Consider the following 22,305-nt stretch of genomic DNA (forward strand, 5'->3'; position numbering starts at 1 on the left):
GGCATGCCTGCAACGCTGTCGCTCGTAGGCGCCGACGCGTCCAGCGCTAGTCACGCGAAATGTCGCGAAAGGAAAGGTACCTCCGAAAGTGATCGCTCGAGAATACCTTCCCCTACATGCTTAGTTAAGTTAAACCAAGTTGAGACCTAGCAGGCAACCAAGTTAATACCTAGCAGTAGCAGCCAGTAAGACTTGAGGATTGACACCTTCGCTGTGCCTAAGCTTTGCACGACCGAGTGCAAAATCGCCCTGCTTTTTTTTTTTTTTTGTCACGCTCTGATGTACCCATGTTGGCACGTGATCTACTAAATTTCTTTAATTTAGTTGCAGAAATTCGCACATCAAACCTGCAAACATCTTTAATATACTAGTAGCCTTATCCCTTTACTTTAACATCAAAATATTCTTTTTATATTGCGTGTAGTGCGACACATACATGTATAAAGCAACAAGTAGTATTCTCTCACGCCAAGAATGTGAACTGCATTAAGCATTGTCGTTGCCTTCTACTTACACATAATATAAAAGGGTGTTTTTCGTAGTGTGCTGTAATAAATACTGTGATTACTAGCCTGTTTAACTAAAACGTAGACGTGCCGTGTACTGCGCTCAGACACGCTATATGTCTCCATGGCTGCTGAGACCAAAGTTTATTAAAAGAAGTTAATTAGTTTCACGTCACCAAGGGTTGCGGGAAACGTGATCTGTCGGCTGATCTTTCGCCATTTTGTGCCCCACATTTAACCCGCCATTTTAGCTGGCGGTGGCAAGTACCCTTACAAAGGCTGTCACCACCCTAAAACAGCGTTGCATGTAGGCTCCCTATGTCAAGAGAGCATATTTTACGCGTTCGCGCCGACGTCACATCCGTTACAGGAAGTTGATGGTTGACCCCGGCATAAAACACTTTCGTGTTAAAATTGATTTTCACCCTCTTCGTTCGATAAAAAAAATGTCGCAGTTTCGCCCGAAAGGCGAAGCATCGATTGCGATAGCAAATTAGTAGAGAGCTATTCGGAGTAGGGATAGTAGTTTTATCGGCTGCATAAACTTGGACACATTGGCTTACTAACTGAATTAACAATCGTGGTGTCAGCGCGCACAAGCAAACATGAATAGATCACACTGAATGACCACAGCCAACGACTGTCAAAACGCTGGCAGCAAGCGCAGGTTCGCGCGGTCTATCGCTTCAACGGAAATTGAGCGGCGAATGCACAGCGCTTACAAAGGTCAGAGCCGTGTGGAGATAAGAGACGGTGCGGGCGACGGGCACCGTCCGGCAAGCTGCAAAGGAGAAGTTGTTGGCAGAGGAGAAGCTGCCCCCCCTCTTCCCGCTTTGTTGCTTTCGCGTGGGAGATTGAGTGGCAAGATACGCCTTTGGTGCCGGAGCACAGCGCCGCCCCGCCTCCCTGCCTCCCATACCCCCACGCGACGGTCGCGTTTGCTTTCCGCCGAGCGTTCGCTCTCCGTGATAGCGCGCGTCCCCCGCGCGCTTTCGCTCGCGCATACGGGGCGCGGCGACGATTTTATCGCCCTTGGAATCTATACGGAACCTCACGGCGACGGCGACGGCAGAAATCCGGTTGAAGTGTCCATATAATTGCTATCGCAATAAAAAGAAAACACACTTACCAAGGCCTCAATAACATCTCGCAATAAGAACTCGCACGGTCATGGCGCAGGCTTAGACCATGCGCTATAAAGCACAAATACATCTGTAACGCAGCATCTACCACTGCTTCGGACGCTCGCGCAGTTCGCAGCCTGTCGCTCGACCACTCGACAAGTGTGACTCACACTGCATAGTATGCTTTTTTTATTAACCAAAACTAATTTATTCGTGGGCGGAAACTTCGTCCAGCAAACGATGTAGTCGCGAAATGTATACGTACAGATAACACTTTGATTTCTTGTCAAAGTAAACAGCATAACTTATACCGCAGTAGAGCGGTACCCATGCTGTTAGGTACGTTTTATGTTTCGTAACTGCTCATTTCTGCTAAATCACAGCTTATACAGTTACAGTGCTGCAGTAAGGACAGATTCGTGAAAGGAATTTTCAGAAATACATAACTCATCTCCGAGGCTGATTGTAGGCTCAAACACGCGCGCGCACATCGCGCTGGGTGCACCGTTCGCCATAACGCCAGCAGAAGCTCCGGCCATGCCGACTTAAATTACTTAAGTGCGTCTCACAGTATCGTTTCCCACTTAGAAGACGCCACGTCATACTAAATAGACAGCGCGAGCGCGATAACAACCACGAGAAACTGCCGCCGGGCGTATACCATGGTATACAACACAGAGCGCTCGCCCAAGCCGGCAAGCCAACTGCCCATAGATGGTGCCACGGCCAACGCAATATGGCGGCGACCATAAAAAAATGTTTATACGTAAATAAAGTGGTCAACATGATTAGAGTTCACAATATAACTAAAGCTGAAGTTATGCATAGACATTCGTCGAAGGACGGAAAACCTGTTGTGACAGTTTGATTCAGTGCCAAGAGGGAAACGAGAGACCAGTGGCTAAAAAGAGAACTTCGTAAGACCAGGTGCAACATTTATGTGAACGAAATTAACCAGACGGAACCGGCAGCTCTTTTGTGACGTGTGGAAATATGGACGCGTGAAGTGCTTCCGCTTTACATGGTGTCCCAGCGAAAACAATTCTTCAGTAGGATATCCAAGTCTTAGTGTCGATCCGTGCACCGTTTCGGCATGCATGCGCCGGACGTCCCTTTTTGGACTTCATCACTCACCTAGTTTTCTGCCGTCCTCGACTGCGCTTCCCTTCTCTTGGTACCCATTCTGTAACTCTAATGGTCCACCGTTTAGCCATCCTACGCATTACATGGCCTGCCCAGCTCCATTTCTTCCTCCTAATGTCAATTAGAATATCGGCTATCCCCGTTTGCTCTCTGATCCACACCGCTCTCTTCCTTCCTCTTAACGTTAGGCCTAACATTTCTCGTGCCATCGCTCTTTGTGCGGTCCTTAGCTTGTTCTCGAGCTTCTTTCTTAAGAACGTAAGGTCAACGTAGTGTTTGGTGCGAACGTAATATACATTATATAGCAGAGTGTGCAAAATGCGCTGACATGTCTGCATAATGTACGTAGCATGTCCCCATGACGTTTGTCGCGGACATGCAAGGGATGTCCTCAGGACACGCAAAGTGCAGCCAAAGGATTGTATGAGGCACGTCCGAAGGACGTGTTCGACCCATCCCTAGGATATCCATGTCCTGGCAGTGCATGTCCATAGGATATCTCGTGGACGTCACTGCATTCACTGGTGTTTTATTAGTAAAACCCTTCAAGGAAATAAGCCGCAGGACGCGCCTGTATTGTCAGCGATGAGCGGAACATTGAAAGTGTTCGAGTGCAAATTACTTGCGTTTAAATGGACTGTTTCACTGACGCATGATTTCCTGTTTGGCTTACTTCCTAGTGAGCTCCCAAATGTATGTTCAAATGCATCAATCTTCACGCGCGTTTGTTAAATAACAAATCATCAGATATATAGTTTTTATTCTGGTAATCTTTACGTAATCATGGCAGAATAGTAGTGATGTGTTTAATTTACAAGATATAGACAAGGGAATGCAGTTTAAGTTACCTTTCTATGATTACCTTCCACATAAATTGAACTGCAAGTCGCATTGGAGGTGTATCCTTACATGCTAAGTGAAACGCTCATTTTTATGTAACTTGTGAGGATTATGAAACACGTCTGTAATTCTGTGCTAATATGGTACTGGCCATGCATCGACCTTCTGACGGCATTATTGCGGCTTTTCTTGAACTTACTGAACCACTTCTTAAATTTAAGACTATAAAGAGCATTACTGTTACTTTAGGTGGTGATTTCAACATTAACATATTGAACCACGATTCTATGTTAAATTTTTGTTTAACCTTGTCAAGTTGTTGTAGAAACGGTTTTATTATAGCACAACCCGAGTAACATACCCTTCTGAAACTATTTTAGACCTCTTTGCTGCTATTCACGATGTTTCTTCTGCAATACCTCGTCTGTGATATTCGCGGTCACTTTGCTGTGTTTGTGGGTGTCACACAATATGAGACCAAGATAAAAAAAATGGATCGTCCAACTCGGTTCAAGTGAGAATCAATGCACTTTATAATGTTCGGAAGCATGTCGAAAACACCGGATGGGGAATAACGGTTTAGGGCGCCTTGTTCGAATGCAGCTCTAGTTATCGCCACCGGCCTCCTTTTTCTCATAAGTTTTCCTATATGCGTCCACGCTTTTGCTTTTTTTTTTTCGCCGTGTTGAAACACAATAAGTGGCGACCTTGGAACAGGCGTCGGAAGCACGCACCTGGAGGACGTGCCGAGAGCGACCGCCATTGGGTAGACCATGTTTCGGAAGAAGGGCCCCAGCTGATGCCGCGTAAGCAGCAGGTAAAGCGTCGGTAGCACTAGCAGACCGTGTAGTGCAATGGCCGCCACGAACGCCATCACGTACATCGACAGGTCACCGGTCAGCGGCTGAAAGTGAACAATCGCTGAGCAAGTGCAGGCTTTCCGAGCTGCGATTTCTCAAAGCGATGCAGGCCTCTTTGAATACCAATGTAGCGGATGTTGTATGTACCGGCTTGTCATGAATAAATCAATATTTTACGTTTGAAACCTTCCACAAGGAAGAAGCAATCGATTGTATGCGACATCACGGAGGGCAAAAATAAGATTCGCCAAAATCCCGAAGGCGAGCGTAATCGGCTGTGGCGCTATAGGGTGAGCCGGAACGTGCTCTGCTCTTCAAGAAAATCTGCCGACTCGGTGGTCTTCTGCGTTCAGCAACGTAAGGAGTCTAGAGCACTGCACGGGCCGATTTTTTCAGCCCGGGCCCGGCCCGGGCCCGTTTTGACGTTGGGCGGCCCGCCCGAGCCCGACCAAAAGTTTTATGGCGAGACCCGGGCCCGGCCCGGGCCCGGAAATAATCTACGTTACTCGCCCGGCCCGGCCCGCCACCCCTTTACCTTAGGCCCGAGCCCGGCTCCAAACCGGCCCGAACCGGGCCCGAAACCGAAAAATACATGTTTTTCAGACTTGAGACGCGCGAGGATAACTCGCTGCACGTTACATGCACACCACCAGAAATTCCGAGCCCGGCCCGGGCCCGGATCAAAAAGCACATGCCGTGCCCGAGCCCGTGAAAGAACTGCCCTACCCGGCCCGGCCCGGCCCGCAGACCGCGTCGGGCCCGTGCTTTCGGGTAAGCCCGAGCCCGTGCAGTGCTCTAGTAAGGACTACAGAAAGATGTGGGATGCAAGCCTTCGTATACGCATACCTGTGTTGCGTAGTGTGCTGAAAGGTTTGGACCCCGCCATACAAAAGCGCGAATTCTGTATTTAGGCTGCACGGCATTTGCTTCGTACCTGATCTTTTTTGGAGACTCATTTTCGTCAAAAATTGGAGGACGCTTAAGCTTCGTCTTTAAGAGTGGAACGCGATAGCGTTATCGGGCCCCGTTCGCATCGCATTTTTCTTTATGAGTAGGCTTCACTGCAACGCACAACGTCGGAAAGCCAGCTTACAAAGACCAAGCTTACCCCGATCCCCTTAAAGTCGGCTTCACTTTGAAACACAAATGCATTGCTGGGAAGAAATTTTTAGAGGGAATATAAGCCGTTTTATATCAAAATGTGAAGGCCCTAGGACCCTTTTTTTATTTTATGAATTGCATGTTGTTGCCCCGAGGCGCGCGCGCGTCCGAAATTTGGAGGACGCTTTAGCATTCAGATCCCTGAATGCTTGTCAGGCTTCCCGGCAACTGCAGCTTTCGTTTTTTTTTTTTTTCTGCTCCTCCTTCGCCTCTGCGAGCCGCTACCATTTTACGCTGCTGAAGAGGTGAGTGCCATCTGAATGGGGTTTCCGCAAGTAACCTACCCGAGCGCGCCGCTGTTATGATAGAAATGCTGGAAAAGGTGTTTCTGTTTGAGTTTCCTCGTAACAGAATTGTTTTCTCGTACATTCAAATTACAATCCGACGTTACCATGTATGTAGGTTGCAGTTAAGTCACACTTTACGATTTTTTTGATGGATTTTACTTTGAGAAATTAAATTTTTGTTCACTAACGCCTTGCGCCACGCGGAGGGCCCGTGTGGTCGGGGTGGTTCAGAGGAAATTTCTCCGCCACGGACGCTGACGCCAACACCGGATTTTCTTCGACACGGGACCCTTAAAATAGGGTAGGAGTACGTAGTACATACGACTGTAAAGTATAAAGTAGTCTGCGCCTGAGCGCATGCGTGCGCGTATGAAAGCACCGTGCCCCCTTACAAACTGATCAGAGCGACGCAGCGCAGCTTGTCACTGGCGCCCGCACACCTGCAAGTCTCCGGCGCCAAGCACCAGCACCATGCTGCCGGAGCAGAGTCCTACGGGTGCGAACCACAGCAGCATGTGTGTGGCCGTCATCAGGGTGTTGCTCAGGCTGACGAACACGTTGAGCACCACGTTCTGCTCGTCGCGGAACGCGGACAGCACCAGGCCCAGCAGCACGGAGAAGCACAGGACGCCCATCAGGTTTGCGTTCTCCAGCGACGTGAACACCGGGTCGGGCGAACCACCGTCTGCAATTGATGGATAACAATATTTTCGAATTCTCTGTCGGTTACATTCCCTTTAGGTGACGTGCGGTAAGATCCAAGTTATCGTATAAACATTTATCGAACATTTCAGCTGGCCTGCCGCAAAATAAGCGAACTGAAAAGCTGCTTGACCCTACGTGTGCACCAGACATAGCGGAACAACTGACTGAATGAGGCCCGTATTGTGTGTTGCGGTGAAATTGGGTTCCACGTTATACCGCGCTCAACAACGATGCTTTCCCACCAGAACCCATAGCTCGGAACCACTTACCGTTCCGTCCAGTGAGCGCCACCTCATCGGTCGTTTCGGTCTGCACGGTAAAGAGCTGAAAGCACGCCACATGGATGGATCAATGACTGCTTGCCATCGCAACAAGTCACGAACTTGGGACTCTATAGGGAATAATAAATAAACAAAAAGACGCTTACGATCATCGGAGACCAATCTTTAGCAAAATGCGTGCTTTATACACTTGATGCGATAGCGTTAAGGGCCCCGTGTCGCAGAAAATCCAGCGTTAGCGTCCGTCTCGGTGTCCGCGGTGAAGAAAATCACCCCGAACCACCGCGACCACGTAGGCCCTCCCCGTTCCGCAGAGGTGCTGGTGTACTAATTTATTTTCTCCAAGTAAAATGCGTCATGAAAATCGTAAAATACGATTTAACCACAGCCTACAGGTATGATAGCGTCTCAGACTTTAATTTGAGAATATACGAGAAAACATAATTCTCTTACGCGGAAACACAAACACAAACACCCTTTCCAGCATTTCTACCATTCGTACAGCGGCGCGCCCCGGTAGGTGTTCCTTTCGAAAACACCATCCAGATGACGCTCGCTTTCTCGGCAGCGGCGCGCTGAGGTGAAGCTGCAGAAAAAAGAAAGCTGCAGTTGCCGGGAAGCCTGACAAACAGTCAGGGATCTCTCAATGCGATCGCGTTCCACTCTTAAAGGCGAAGCATAAGCGTCCTCAATTTTTTTTAAAGTGTAAAGCCAATGAATGCTTTGTAAACCAACTGGGCTGGACGACGATGTGCCCTCGTCGGGGGTGGTGGTGGTGGAGTCACGCTGAAAAGTGGACCGATCTTTGTGATTGTGCAGAAAAGGGTCCAAGTTGAATGGCACATATATCCCTGTCGAGTGTAACTTCAAGCAGCGCGAAAAAGACGAGGACAAGAATCAAAAACAAACACAACAGGACGAGCGCTCTCGATTCTTGTCATTTTTTTTTCGCGCTGCTTCCAGTTATACTCAAGATGAACCAACTCGCCCCAATGAAGTTGTTATTACCCCTGTCATGTGGGTTGATCTAGGCGATAGTGCAGAACGGGTCCAAGCTCAATGGCACATAGCCATGTGGGCTCGGGGACGTGTAACGCGCCCTTGAACTACCCTTGTCACACGTGGGACCCAAAGAGACAATCACCAGCCCTTCCGCTGTCGAGAAACTGGGCGCAAGTGAAGCTTGTCGTCAGATTCTAGCGTGAGGACTTCCGAAGCCCAGGCGAAACGTCAGCGAAGAGCCGCGGACCCCGAGTTTCGGGAGCGCGATGTTGAGGCCAAACGTCAGCGAAGAGCCGCCGACCCTGAGTTTAGAGAAAACGAAGCGGAACGCCTGCGACAGTGTCGTCTTGCCACAAGCTTCGCTTACCCCATTTTCTCGACAGGGGAAAGGTTCTGAACTTTTTTAACTTCGCATAGTGTTCCTATCGTTTCAGGATAGTGATTTTGGCGAGTTCGTCATGGCGTGAATGTGGAGAAAAGCACTGAAGTGCGTGAAGAATCGGTTAGCGGAAAATGTACAAACTTCCTATGTACCTCTTAATTAGATTTTTGTTTTTATGTTACCTAAATTGGCACGTGATGCCTTCAGGACTATTGACCTTCAGTCAAGGTTTGCTAGGCCAGAAATATACCAATCTCATATTCATGAACGATAATAATGATGATGCGTTTTCAGAAGCTCAACATGGCAATGCATTGCATTCAAAACCGATGTTGGCGACGGACAAACACAAGCAAAGATAAGTTTCATGTATAAGGAAAATTTACCGTGTATATGTGCGCCGCTATGATATTGGACGGGAAAAGGTTTCTGCAATGGAAACGAGAAAAGAGCGTCCTTTTAATAAATCATCTAGCGTATAAAGCTTCTAAGCGGACTCGGCAAACGTCACTGAAGTCGAAAAGTGGTTTTAGGCGTGAGTGAATCGAAATGAATAAAATGTTTAATTTTGCTTAGTAATTAAAGCACGTGCACAATGTTTCTTGTATTCAATGTTGCCTGCCTAGCCATCGTACTCTGCTGTCAAGGCCCTTGGACAGTCAAACAGAAATGCTGCACTGCAGTCTATAGAGGGGAGAACGCCTGTGCGTTGGAATGATGTGACCTGCACAGCTCTCAACATCTTTGTTAAGCCTTGAAATTAACTTATTTACGTGCTACTGTAATTGAGGCCGCCTTGTAAACACCACCATTACACTGTTTTCAAAGTTAGACTCGGACATAATTGTCTAGAATATCAAAACTTGGATACATACAAGGGAATGAGTGCCACCGTCAAAACATAATTTGGATTTGGTGAAGCCCACTGTATTAGCACTTATTTAGCATGAGGAAAGTACGACAAACTGAATTAAGTATTTTAAGCGCTTGATTCCCGAAAATACCGCTGTGATGTCATGAGACCACACAATTTGACCTCAGGCAGAACAGGCAGCAAATATGTTCTGACCAATAAGCGCAGCCAAATAAAAAAAATGTACAAAGTCCCACGTTGATTGAGAGCACGTCGAATCAAAATTAAAGCAAACAGTTTGCGCAATGTTTTCGTTCACCCCTGGCGAAACCAGAATAGACAATGTTTCAGGGTTCGGTCGGCTGCACTTTGGAGCAGTTATCTGCTGGCTGGTTCCGCACAAGGTCAGAACTGCGCGATCTCAGTTGGTGAGCTAAGCTGCATTAAAGGGTTGCTGCCGTGTCAGGTGTAACCACAGAATGCCGATATAAAATTTTCCACCTAATTTGAGCAGGTTATCGGCGCGGGTGCTTCTGCAAGGGTACGGGAGGTTCATGGCGGGTACATTAGGTTGCATTATCTGAGCTGTCGCTTTTGGCCTTATGCATGCAACCTAGAATCCTACGCATTTCGTGCACACTGAAATATTACCTTACATACTTGTCACTTTGGCTATATATCTATCGCTCGCTGATGAATAGTTCCCAGAAGGATAATTCCCACAATATATAATTTGTCAATAAGTCAATTTGCTTCGGTGTACTTGTGGTCCAGACTTTCCCATGGATTTCGCGCTGAAAGTCCGAAGGCCATTTTGAACACTTTCTTTGTGCTGTCTAAATAAATATTTGCGAGGCAAAGCGCCCTTTAGTATATCCTAAGCAGCTCTTACAGACGTCTGATACACTGGGAGACGCCACATGTAACTGCTGATCGTTATAAAGTTGCTGTATCCGGTTAATATATATGTGACAAATCTGTGCCAATCGTGTAGCTGTAAATTTCTGTCCTTTGCGGCGTGCTCACAATCGCAACCACAGGACACCTGCTGCCTTGTAATGGGATGCTTCACCAAGATGACCCACTGTTGTCTGATCGGTATACTAAATTGAGTCAGCGCCAATCTCATCTTCCGAAGCTTCCACGGTAACAACGCGCGGCCCCTACGTGAGCGCCACCACATTCGACACGGATGGTTGCCTGTCTGGACTTGTGTACAAAGGTTACATTCTTTATCTAGGTGGGTAGAGTTCGTTTCCATGGCTTATCGATGTAGGATTACTTCGTGACTTTGTTGCGTATCTCAAGCCATGACGCTGAGGTTCTGCGCCCTGGCTCATATATATATATATATATATATATATATATATATATATATATATATATATGCGCGTGGTATAGTTATTGCGCCCGTGTATAGACCACTGTAGTTCGTCGCATTGTTTACACTTCCGCGCACGTTCGCTCCCGTGAATATTGCTTCTCGATCCCATTATGTTGGCCACTGCTGCCTTTCTGGGATCACGTTTACTACGACAGTACAGATTACATGCATCAAGCGTATGCATCCCAGCATAAATTGCGCTAGCGGTGTTATATCTGATTGATTGATTGATTTTAGCGTTCCAAAGCAATACTGGGAATATGAGGCATGCGGCCGGGAATCGAACCCGCGTCCTCGTGTGCATAAGCCGAACGCTATACCCGCTGAGCAACCGCGTCTGGTCGTCATCAAATTATTATATATACTGTTGTACTTGAATCCTTAATGACTACTGCTAGAGCATTATTTGTTACGACTGTTGAAGAATCATTTTGGGCGACCTCCACGCGGTTAATGCAGCAACTTCGGGGGTTCTATAGGTTTTTCGCCGCGACGTGATATTTCTGCAAACACCTTGACAGCTGAAATAATATGACTGCACATCTATTGGTGCGAACCGAGACGCTCCTCCGAGCCATGTGGCTGCGAGCTGTGCGCACGCTGGGCACCGCGATACAGACTTGCGTCGTGGATTTCGCTCCTGCGCTTAAAGGAATTATGTTTGCGACCAGTTTGTGCGAGAAGACGCAACGAGAATTGAGAAGGGCAAATATTGCTACCCGCCTTGACCATCATGAAAAACATTACTGTGGTAGCGGTCCCTTGTGGACTCCAAATGAGTTCAACTAAACGGCGTGTGGTTGCTATACGAACGCACAGCGGCATATACAGGACTTCGTGAGAGAACAGAAACTACTATATATAAGTGCTTGTTTTAAATGCGGGACGAATACGATCGACTACATATAATTGTCTGGATTTATGAGTGATGCTTACGAAACGATTGCCGAATTTCAGTCGCAATACTGCAATAATTTCACTCGTGGTTTTCGGGGTTGGGGAAGAAAACGGAAAGGAATTGCGTGGCGCTCGCCTGATGAAGTCCAGCAGTCTGTCGATGGCGACATTCGAGAGACTCATGTTGGGCCTGTACTTTGCCGCCTCGACGTCCAGCCGCACCGTGTTTCCCGGGGAGAGAAAGGTCGCAAGGCCCAGCGCGCCGGCCGCGGCCAGGCACTTGCAGAGCAGCGACAGGCCCAGCGCGCACAGGCCCACGCGTCCCACCACGGGCGGTCGGCTGCTGCCCAGCGCGGCCACCACGCTGGCGCTGATGAGCGGAAGAGTCACGCCGGACATCATGCGCTTGAACAGCTCGCCTGCGCGCCGATGTCGCCTTCAGCATGTGCGATTCAGTGCAGAAAGTAATGCCAGCGGGCTGTATGAAAAAAAAATGTCACAGTTTTGCCCTAAGGGCGAAGCAATGGATGCGATAGCAACACAGCAATGTCATACGAAGTAAGGTGAGCGGCTTTGGTAGCAATATGAATTGTAGTAAACATGAGCTGATTAAGTAAGCAGGTGTGCTGCGGCGTAAGTAGACCGACATGAAGAGAGACTCGATGACCACGAGAAGGCGCGTGTGAAACGGTGGTGTTGATGAGAAGCGCTTACCGTGGGCAGCGCGTGCGAAGGGACACACCTGTAGCGCTGCACTGCCGATCCGGGCAGTATTGCATGTGTAGCGCGCGTTGGAAAATGTGGCCCGACTATTACTAACTGTGGTGTGAGCGCGCACAAACAAACATGAATAGATCACACTGAATGACTGCAGACAACGACTGTCAAAACGCTGGCAGCAAGCGCATATACGCCGCAGCGGGCGAAGGTACGTGCGGTCTATCGCTTCAACGGAAACTGAGCGGCGAATGCACAGGGCATAAAGTTCAGAGCCGTGTTTAGATAAGAGGCGGTGCGAGCGAGCGACGAGCGCGGTTGTTGGCAGAGTAGAAATGCGCCCCCCCCCCCCCCCCCCCCGCTCCCTCCGGCGCTCGCTTCCCGCTTCCTTGCTTGCGCGTGGAAGATTGAGTGCGTTCGCTCTCCGTGACAGCGTGCGTCCCCGCACGCTTCCGCTCGGGCATACGGCGCGCGGCGCAGATTTTATCTATATGGAACCTCACGGCGACGGCGACGACGATGGCGACGCCGACGGCAGAAATCCGGTGGAAGTGTCCATATAATTGCTACCGCAATAAAAAAAAAGCCGGCAGATCCCACGCCCTGTGCGAATCGATGTTATGCGAAGCGGTGTGCGGGGAGCCTACCAAGTTAACGAAACGACTATGAGAACACCAACCAAGACGTAGGCGGCTCTTTCATGATGTATACATGACACGCATGTCATGACATTCATGTCATGAGTCCTCAGGAGTCCCTTTAGCCACACCTAAGAGACCTTAAGGCGAAAGCCTTAGTCATGCTCATGACTATGACTTCGACCATAAACCTTTAGCCTTTTCCTTCACTTAGTACCACATCTGAACCCGTTCCATTGGTTTTTTAGTGTTAATCTTTTTCGCTGGGTCATTGTCATGACCTACATGACACGCATGCCATGACATTCATGTCGTGAGCTATCATTTATGTTCGTCATACACTCTTGTCATACTGTGCCAATTTTGGTACATACCAAGTTAACGAAACGACCATGAGAGCACCAAGACGTAGGCGGCTGTTTCATGATCAAAGAGTTCAGCGGCTGACACTCTCGCTACGAGGCTATAAAGAAAGTCGCAGTTTCGCCCGAAAGGTGAAGCATCAATTGCGATAGCAAATTAGTGGAAAGTTATACGGAGTAAGGATAGTAGTTTTATCGGCTGCATAAGCTTCGACACATTCGCTTACTAACTGAATTAACAAGCATAGTGTCAGCGCGCACAAGCAAACATGAATAGATCACACTCGATGACCGCATACAACCACTGACAAAACGCTGGCTTGAGCAAGCGCGGCTGCAGCAGCGAGCTAAGGTTCGTGTGGTCTATCGCTTGAACGGAAACTGAGCGGCGAAAGCACAGCGCATTCAAAGGTAAGAGCCGGGTTGGAGATCCCTTTCAAGATACGGTGCGCGCGACAGCCCGGAGCCGCGCAACGTACAAGTACGCGCAGTTTCTGGCAGAGTAGAAGCCGCACCCCCTCCCTCCTGCGCTGCCTTCCCGCTTTCGTACTTTCGGGTGGGAGGTTGAGTCGCCAGTTCCCCTTGCGCCGGTCGCAAGATACGCATTTGTCTAGTACACTCTAGTAAGACGTCGCGTTTGCTCTCCGCCGTGCGTTCGCTCTCCCTGAAAGCGCGAGTTCCTCGCGCGCTGTATGTGCGTCCCTCTTACAAACAGCATACGGCGCCCGGCGACGATTTTATCGCCCTTGGAAGTTATATGGAACCTCACGGCGACGGCGACAACGATGGCAGAAATCCGCTTGAAGTGTCCATATAATTGCTATCGCAATAAAATATGGTCTATATATCAGGCGAGATTCTGTCAACCCGCGACCTACGCCAAATCCCGGGAGGTTAGCAGAGAAAGCTTTGCTTTAAAGAACGCTGCACTGTAACATTGGTCTATACCAGATTATACAGTCACTTCGCTGGACGCACTATACAAGTAACGACGAATGACTTCCAGCACGATTGAAGATACAAGAAAAAAATGAGCGCAGCTTGCACTAGTGGTGCAAGGCTGGAGCAAAAAGCGGAGTTTGTGATCGACCAAGCTACAGCCAGGGTCGCTATCCCGACGACGCTGGATACTGAAGCGCATAGCGTTCTCGTTCTCGAAACTGGGGATCTTCGAATTGATGGCGCCGCTTCTCGGCTGCAGCTTCAGCACGGTATTCCGGATCGGCTCGTCGCCGACGCGCAGATTCTCGCTTGGCCGCACGACGCGTCACCTCTTAAGCTACGAGATCGTGACGCGCCACGTTTCTGGGGGCTTCTATTTGGACATGCGATTCATTGCTTCGCGGAATGCATGCATCTCATTCGTAGTACGGCAAATACCTTTGGAAGTGAGCTTGCCTGTATTTCTCTATCGTTAAGGGTATACTTCCTCTATCTATGCAGCCATTGGCTGAGCGGCCATGTCATTTCGTTGCTGAGTAAGTTGACGGGTTCGATTTTCGGCAGCTGCAAAACCAGTTGAGATGCATAAATGTATTTATTCTGTGGTAATGTAGCTACCGAAGTTAGTGCGAAGCACTCCGCCTTTCGTAGCGCAAGCATCGCCTTGTGTCGCATCAATGATTGTTCCCTACTTCTGCAATCGTGCGTCACACCTACCCGGAAACCCGACGTAGACCATCTGTCGCTTGGTCCAGGGGTTGTCGGTGGCACGGATGGCGAAACCGAGCGCCGCTCCGGCCACGAGTCCGGTGACCATCAGGACTGGCAGCGGGTGGCTCGACACGCCTTCCACCACCTGCTCCGGCGGCGAGTGCTCCGCTTCGTCCCCTGGTGCGGTTCGCCATGTACAGTAAGCCATCGTTACAAGGTAACTTCGTTCGAAACATCGCGTTATTCAAAGTCTGTCGTGGTGCACTTTTCGCAAAAATATGAGTGATTTAAAGCCTCCTTGCTTTTAGCGAAATATCGCCGATAACGGATTCTGTTTCCTGTTTAGACTGCTTTGATAACGAGGCATTACAGTTTGTTCACCCTGCCTATTTGTGCCAAGTATTTTCCTCCTCTGTGTAGCTCACCTACAAATGCATCACGTATCACTAAGTTTGTTGTGAAACCGTATTTGTGTAATCTTTTCGGTGTGATTATTACTAAGCTTGCCTTACTAGACGAGCCTCTTCGTTTGTCGTCACTTAACACTCCTATATTGTTATTGTCTTTATCGCGCACTTTTGCAGTATTTCACTTCTCGATTATTTTCAGAGCCTAGGAGCGCAGCTCTTAGGCGCCCGTTTCTGCGTTGAGCGTCGGCGTACCTCGGCGTAACCGAGCGAACGAGCACAGCGAAGGATGAAAGAGCGAACGCGGAGCGCAGCTGGGGATGAAAGATGGCGATGGCAGAGAGAGCGTGAGGCGGTAAGCGGAGGAGGAGGGTATGGTGAAAGCGCGAGAAGAAAAACGTAGTTGCCGCGCAGGACGTGTTCTGCGGCGACGATCGCTACGAGACGGCGCCACAGTAGTCCGCGTCGTCTATTCACTGATGACGCCATCCATAAGGCATGCGGCGAGCGCGTCCACCGATGCCATATATGGAAACAAAGCGCTCCGTTTGCAATGTGCCGCACGCGACAGATTGTCCGCTCCAGCCAATATATCGCGAAATGAAAACACGTATAAAGCTGCGCTCAAATTGCGCATTTGGGAGTATCGTAATCGTCAGTGAACTTTTGAAGCATGCCACTTTACAGAAGTTTCTCTCGCAAACTGCAAGTGGAACTCAATTCAACTGGTTCAGCTACGCCGAAGTCATCGAAGTGTACTGAAACATATAAATCAGCTTTGTTTACCATTTTACCTCCTCAGTATATCTATAATGAATATAGTGTCAAATTAATTTACCGTACTTAGTTCGGTATTTTATGTGGCTTATTCTCTTCCTCGTGGGGCATTTTTCTCATTTGATTTCATACATTTACTTACTGAAAATCTTCAGTGTCGTTCTTATGTGCCGAATTTCTAAAAAAGCTAGATCAATCCAACCGGGAAAATTCTGGCTACATTATACTGCCAACCTAATACGGCATAATGTCTTCCTGCTGTCTTTTTTTTTTCTTATGATAGCGACTACCAAGCACGCTTACACCTTTTTCAATGTGAAGCATGCACTTGCTTCAGAATATGGTCTTGCGGATAACGAAGTTCAGCATGCATGCTTCGTCTGCGAAGTGCCGCCCCGTTAACGTAGTTGCTTGTTTGTTTACACTTTCACTCATCGTAAGCGACGATCTCGCTTGAAATAAATGAATAGACGATGATAGTGCACCGTCAAGTCTCACCGTGCTCAGTAGCTGGATGTTGCGGTTGGTGCGCACACTCCAGTGACGAACCCATGATGGCACCGGAGCTGCAGCGATAACGTCCTGAGCCACCAGCAACGCCAGGTTCGCCTGGTGGCCCGAAGCGCTCGTTGCTCTGGAGTGCAGTGGCAACAAGCAGTTGGAAAGCCCGCATAAACGACGCGGCTCGTCGAGATAGGATAATTAGAAGACATAATAGGAGGTTGGAATTTACTTCAGAGCAGCACGAAGTCATAGAAAGAAACCCATGCCGTGGGGTTCTTCGCAAATAAAGCTGCGCAACTGAATTCGTCCTCGGCCGAGGACGACCCTCCAGATGAATAGCTTCCTGCTATACTTTCAGGTGACTGCCAACTTTTCATGAATCGACCTCAACCTTGGCACAGTCTTCTCAACTTATTCAGCTGAATAAAATTTCGATTCCGGCTTCTTTGAATTAAACATCAAGCATTATATATAGTTCCGCGTGTAGTTTTTCTATACGATTCATCGAGAACGTTGGACAAAACGCTGATATATCTGCTCTCCACCATGAGTTTGGCCTAGTCAGGTTTCTGTGTAAAGCGGGTTGTTTTTCGATTTTAAATTTGTACGTTTGTGGCGATGTGCGTAACGTGAGCGAATACGTCTGACTGCGCGGTGCTGTACACATTCTAGTGTTACAATTAGGCTAATTTGACGGGGTATCGATGCATGAGCATGCTTTTTCTCGGTCTTATAGGGAAGCACAATACACACATAACGTTAACAAAAGTCGGAAATACTATTGTTAATCAGTTCACTTTATAATTGTACGTTTGTTTTTCGTGCGTGCAGTCAGACCAGAAAAGTTTATGAAACACTAGATTTGCCTGTGGACGTAGCCTCAACGTTTCATACTGTAGTAGTTATTGCGAACTACGAAGTTATCTATAAAAAATTAGAAGCGTCATTCCGGCAGGTGGAGGTGGAGGAATAAACATTTATTTGTTGAGATGAGGTGACAGTGGAATCATCCGAGGTGAGCGGCGTCCCTAGTCAAGGAGCCTGAGCCGATATCTTGGCCCTGCTCACCAGACGATGCTCGTCTTCAGGGCTCGGGCTCGTCAGCTGGGCCTCACACTCCTCGACGGTTGGTCTGGTGATTAGTGGTGTCCATGGGTTGTGCCCGCACTTCCATACCATGTGGTAGAGGGGCGCAGTGCACCAGGCGCACTTGTAAGTATTGCTCGCAGGATAACATGGCGTGTAGCAGGGCGCCGTCAGCGAGTGCGCCGGTCTGTCTGGTCAGCTTGGTATGCGTGGGTGGTTAGGTCCTCCTACCCAGTCTGTAGTGGCTTAGGATGTCGGTGTATCTTTTCGGGACGTGTGGGTCAACCGGGGCTCGTGAACCCGGTGGGCTAGCGCCGATAATTACTCGCCAGGGATCCCGGGGTCCAGACAATTGTCCTGTTTCTCGAGGATGCTCAGCGCTTCTTTGCAAATGCGGCCCTAATTTCTGCATGCCATGTGCGAGTCCGTGATGACTGTGATGTTCTCCTCCTCTCGCTTGCCCGTCGTGGCCTCCAGGGCCGGTATTTTGTAGCGATGCCTTTCCGGTAATAATGCCTTTTCGCGCTTATCGCGCTTTGTCAGTGGTCGGAGCGATGGTCCGCTCGCGTTATCAACGGGATCAGCCGGCCGTGAGCGGTGGATGATAAGACTAGTATAGAATAAGTCATAAGGCATCGCTACAAAATCGCGTCCCAGGGCTATCGCCGTTTCTTCTGCGGAGTCCATGTCTGGAGTGTTCACCGAGGCCGCTACTACCTCTTCTCCCTGGTCGTTAATCACGCTGACAGCGTGGGCCGATTTGTTCTATTTTGCAGCGTCGGTGTATGTGACTTCTCTTCTTGGTCCTTTGTAGACCTTATGTGGAGCTTGTACTCTCGCTTGCCTCCTTTCTCCGTTGCATTCCGGGTGCATATTTCGTGATGCTGGCCACCGTGGTCTTCTCCCTCAGGGGTAGAGGGACCCGCTGTTTTCTGGATTCATATTCGACTGGGTAGCCCAGTCTTCTTAGCGTGTCCCTGCCCGTGCTGGTGAGCTTGAGTTGCTCTGACTAGTCTTGTGGGCCTCTGCTAGTCCCTCCTCAGTATTGTGGATGCCCAGGCTGAGTAGCTTCTCCGACGACGTCGTCGGGGGAAGCCCCAGCGCCAGCTTGTAAGTCTTTTGTATGAGAGTGTTCAGTTTGTCCCTCTCGCTGTTCTTGAGATGGGACGTCGTACGTGACTCTACTTATTATTGCGATAGCAACTATATGGACACTTCAACCGGATTTCTGCCGTCGCCGTGAGGTTCCCTATAGATAAAATCTTCGCCGCGCGCCGTATGCCCGAGCGGAAGCGTGCGGGGACGCGCGCTATCACGGAGAGCGAACGCACTCAATCACCCACGCGCAAGCAAGGAAGCGGGAAGCCAGCGCCGGAGGGAGCGGGGGGGGGGGGGGGGGGGCACTTCTACTCTGCCAACAACCGCGCTCGTCGCTCGCTCGCACCGTCTCTTATCTCCACACGGCTCTGACCTTTATGCGCTGTGCATTCGCCGCTCAGTTTCCGTTGAAGCTATAGACCGCACGTACCTTCGCCCGCTGCGACGTATATGCGCTTGCTGCCAGCGTTTTGACAGTCGTTGTCTGCAGTCATTCAGTGTGATCTATTCATGTTTGTTTGTGCGCGCTCACAACACAGTTAGTAATAGTCGGGCCACATTTTCCAATGCGCGCTACACATGCAATGCTGCCCGGATCGGCAGTGCAGCGCTACAGGTGTGTCCCTTCGCACGCGCTGCCCACGGGAAGCGCTTCTCATCAACACCACCGTTTCACACGCGCCTTCTCGTGGTCATCGAGTCTCTCTTCATGTCGGTCTACTTACGCCGCAGCGCACCTGCTTACTTAATCAGCTCATGTTTACTACAATTCATATTGCTACCAAAGCCGCTCACCTTACTTCGTATGACATTGCTGTGTTGCTATCGCATTCATTGCTTCGCCCTTAGGGCGAAACTGTGTCATTTTTATCAGGGCTTGTATTAATTTGATCGTGCCCTGCTCCTTTAGGCCGTGCTTTCTATTATTCGCTCTTCGTACCAGGTGCACGACTTGGGTAACTGTCGCTAACAGCCGGCGGGATTTCACATTTGTCATGTTGCTCGTGTCTCGCAACACTGTACCTTTCGGCTGCCTTTTTACTGCTATAGGGATTACACGGACACGTGAGGCACCGTAAAACTCTGCTTTGGGCCATTTGGTTCATTTCGGGAGTATAAGCAGGGCAGCGCGCTAAAAATTCAGGACGCGTAAAACAGGACAGTGCCTGCCTGTGTTTGTTTGTTTGTTTGTTTGTTTGTTTGTTTGTTTGTTTGTTTGTTTGTTTGTTTGTTTGTTTGTTTGTTTGTTTGTTTGTTTGTTTGTTTGTTTCAAAATATCTTACAGCCCCGAAGAATGGGCATTGGGTAAGGAGAGCTTCAAAGTGATACATGGTATAGAAAGCATAGAATTATGCAAATCATAAGAACACGTCGTAAATAATGCGACAATAAAGAATCAAGTGTACACAAAGTTGAAAATCCAGAGCAAAAAAAAAAAAGCAAAAAATGCACACAAGCAAAGCAGACAAGGAGTCGTTTAAAGTAAGAAATACGTGTTTATGTGATAAGGGAATTTTTCTTTTAATAGCTTCAGCTACAAGGATATCGGGAAGGTCGATCTACAAGCTGATGACACGTGGAAGGGCATATGAATTAAGAGCGACTGTTTTACCATAGATGCGCGTGAAAGTAATAAGATTATGCAATCTTCGTGATGTGAATAGAGAGACTTACAGAGTTATCGCTGATGGTCTTGGTCCATGAACGTACTTGTCAACAGCGATAAGAGCGCTACATCACGACGATTGTTCAAAGGAGGAACTGATAAATTGTTTTTAATTTGCGTTATGCTTGTTTTGTAGTTGTAATGTTGTGAGATGAATCGAGTGGTTCTATTCTGAACTTAATCTAGCATAGTGATTAAATAAATGTAATGAGTAGACCATAGTCAAGAAGCAAATTCAAGTTTAGAGCGAACAAATGTTAGATAGGCCAATGTGCGTACATTAGTCGGTGTCTTACACAGGTTACGGCGTAAATAGCCCTAAGACCGGGAGGTATTGCCGCAGATATTGATGTGTAGTGCGGGAAAGGTTTGATGTCAGGGTCACGCCTAGATATTTGAAAGATGTAACTTCAGACGCAGGGTTGTTATTAATATAGTATGAAAAGTTTGAATTGAAATGTTTGCGAGTGAAAGAAATTACATTTATTCGGATTAAGCGAAATTAGCCACATGCTACACCAATTGCTAATAAGGTATTTTGTATTTCTACAGTTGTATTATACAGTCATCGGCAATAATCCGCACAGGAGAAGATATGTTATTCGGTAAGTCGTTAATGTATATTCTAAAGAGTTGCGGACCGAGGACACTGCCCTGCCGAACACCAGAGGAAAGGTAAGAGAGTGGAGAGGAAAAATTAATAACAACGGTGAACTGCGGCCAATTGATAAGAAAGTTCCGGATCCAAGATAGCATTAGTGAATCTAAGCACAAAGAAAGTAGTTTAGAAATTACTCGGCAGTGAGCTACATGATCAAAGGCTTTTGAATATTCTAAAAAAAGATGCAGTAAGTTTGCAGGTTTTTGTCCAGGTTAAAATGTAATTCAGTTGGGAACTCAAATATTTGAGTTTCGCACGATAAAAGCTTCCTAAATCCATGTTGGTTTGGAAAGAAAAAGTTATGCTCTAAATGATCGTAAAAATCGGAGGCGATGACATGCTCTAGCATCTTACAGCAGATGGAAGTTAGTGAAATGGCTCTCTAACGCAGAGGGGAACTTCTATTTCTTAAGATTGGAACTACCTTCGCGATTATCCACTCATGGGGAAGCTTTCCTGTCGATAGCAATTGCTGGAATATATGACATAATATTTTACTCGAGACTGATATCGTGTTTTTTAGTATGTTTCAGTTAATATCGTCAATGCCTGCTGATGTGGACACTTTCAGATTATTTATAATGGATGCAAAGAGGGGTGGTCAAGATCAGCTACCTCAGGCACGTTTGAATGGTCTTCTATGGTGTATATTGATGAAAAGACTGCGTTGAACGCGTTAGGACAGTCATGGTCTGGAATAGGAATGTGAACGTCATCATGCAAGATGCATTTTTATTTTGTATTTATTTATTTATTGGAGCGGTGAGGGGTAAATCGCCAGAAAAAAACTTATCTCGGGCAGCGCGTACTGCAGAGCAGTAGGTTTTCAAGAAGTCACTGTATTGTTTCCACGATCTTGGATTGCACGCGCGTTTTAGGGCTGCGTACAATCCCTTCTTTTTCATTTCTCTCTGTTAAGTGACTTGGTGAACTACAGGTTGCTTTTATCATTTTTTATTTTAATTAACGGAACGCGTTCACTAACTAGTGATGTTAACTTGTTTTTGAACAAAGCCCATTTATCATGAACTGACCGGTTGCAGAAAGAAGGAAGTAATACACTGCCAAGAAATGTTTCAAATTCAGCATTGATAATATTGTAAATTCCTCTGTTACAATGTTTGTTCTGACACCAGCAAAATAGGACGGGACTTCAAGGTTTACTTGCATTAATTTATGGTTACTGAAACCATCTAAATATGTTAAATTTTCTACAGTATTTGGCACCGTTGTTAATACTAAATGCAGTATATTAGAATCACGAGTGGGCTGGCTGACGATATGTGACAGGTTGAAATCCAATGTTAAGGC

The 22,305-nt window shown here is 47.9% G+C and overlaps 1 protein-coding gene across 1 annotated transcript in view; it reads right to left on the reverse strand.

The window, feature by feature from the left end:
- The window catches only part of LOC119432846 (excitatory amino acid transporter 4-like), a 37,692-nt gene extending 30,633 nt beyond the window's left edge, over positions 1-7,059 (reverse strand). Inside the window, exons 1-4 of the mRNA XM_049658416.1 lie at positions 7,054-7,059; positions 6,896-6,950; positions 6,362-6,606; positions 4,348-4,517 (exon numbers count right to left, since the gene is read on the reverse strand). Coding sequence (XP_049514373.1) covers positions 4,348-4,517; positions 6,362-6,606; positions 6,896-6,950; positions 7,054-7,059 — 476 coding nt within the window. The remainder of the gene's footprint in view (positions 1-4,347; positions 4,518-6,361; positions 6,607-6,895; positions 6,951-7,053) is intronic.
- Between the last annotated feature and the right edge of the window lie 15,246 nt (positions 7,060-22,305).

The sequence above is a fragment of the Dermacentor silvarum genome, chromosome 11 (genome assembly GCF_013339745.2).
Source record: "Dermacentor silvarum isolate Dsil-2018 chromosome 11, BIME_Dsil_1.4, whole genome shotgun sequence".
Classification (NCBI taxonomy): Eukaryota; Metazoa; Arthropoda; class Arachnida; order Ixodida; family Ixodidae; genus Dermacentor; species Dermacentor silvarum.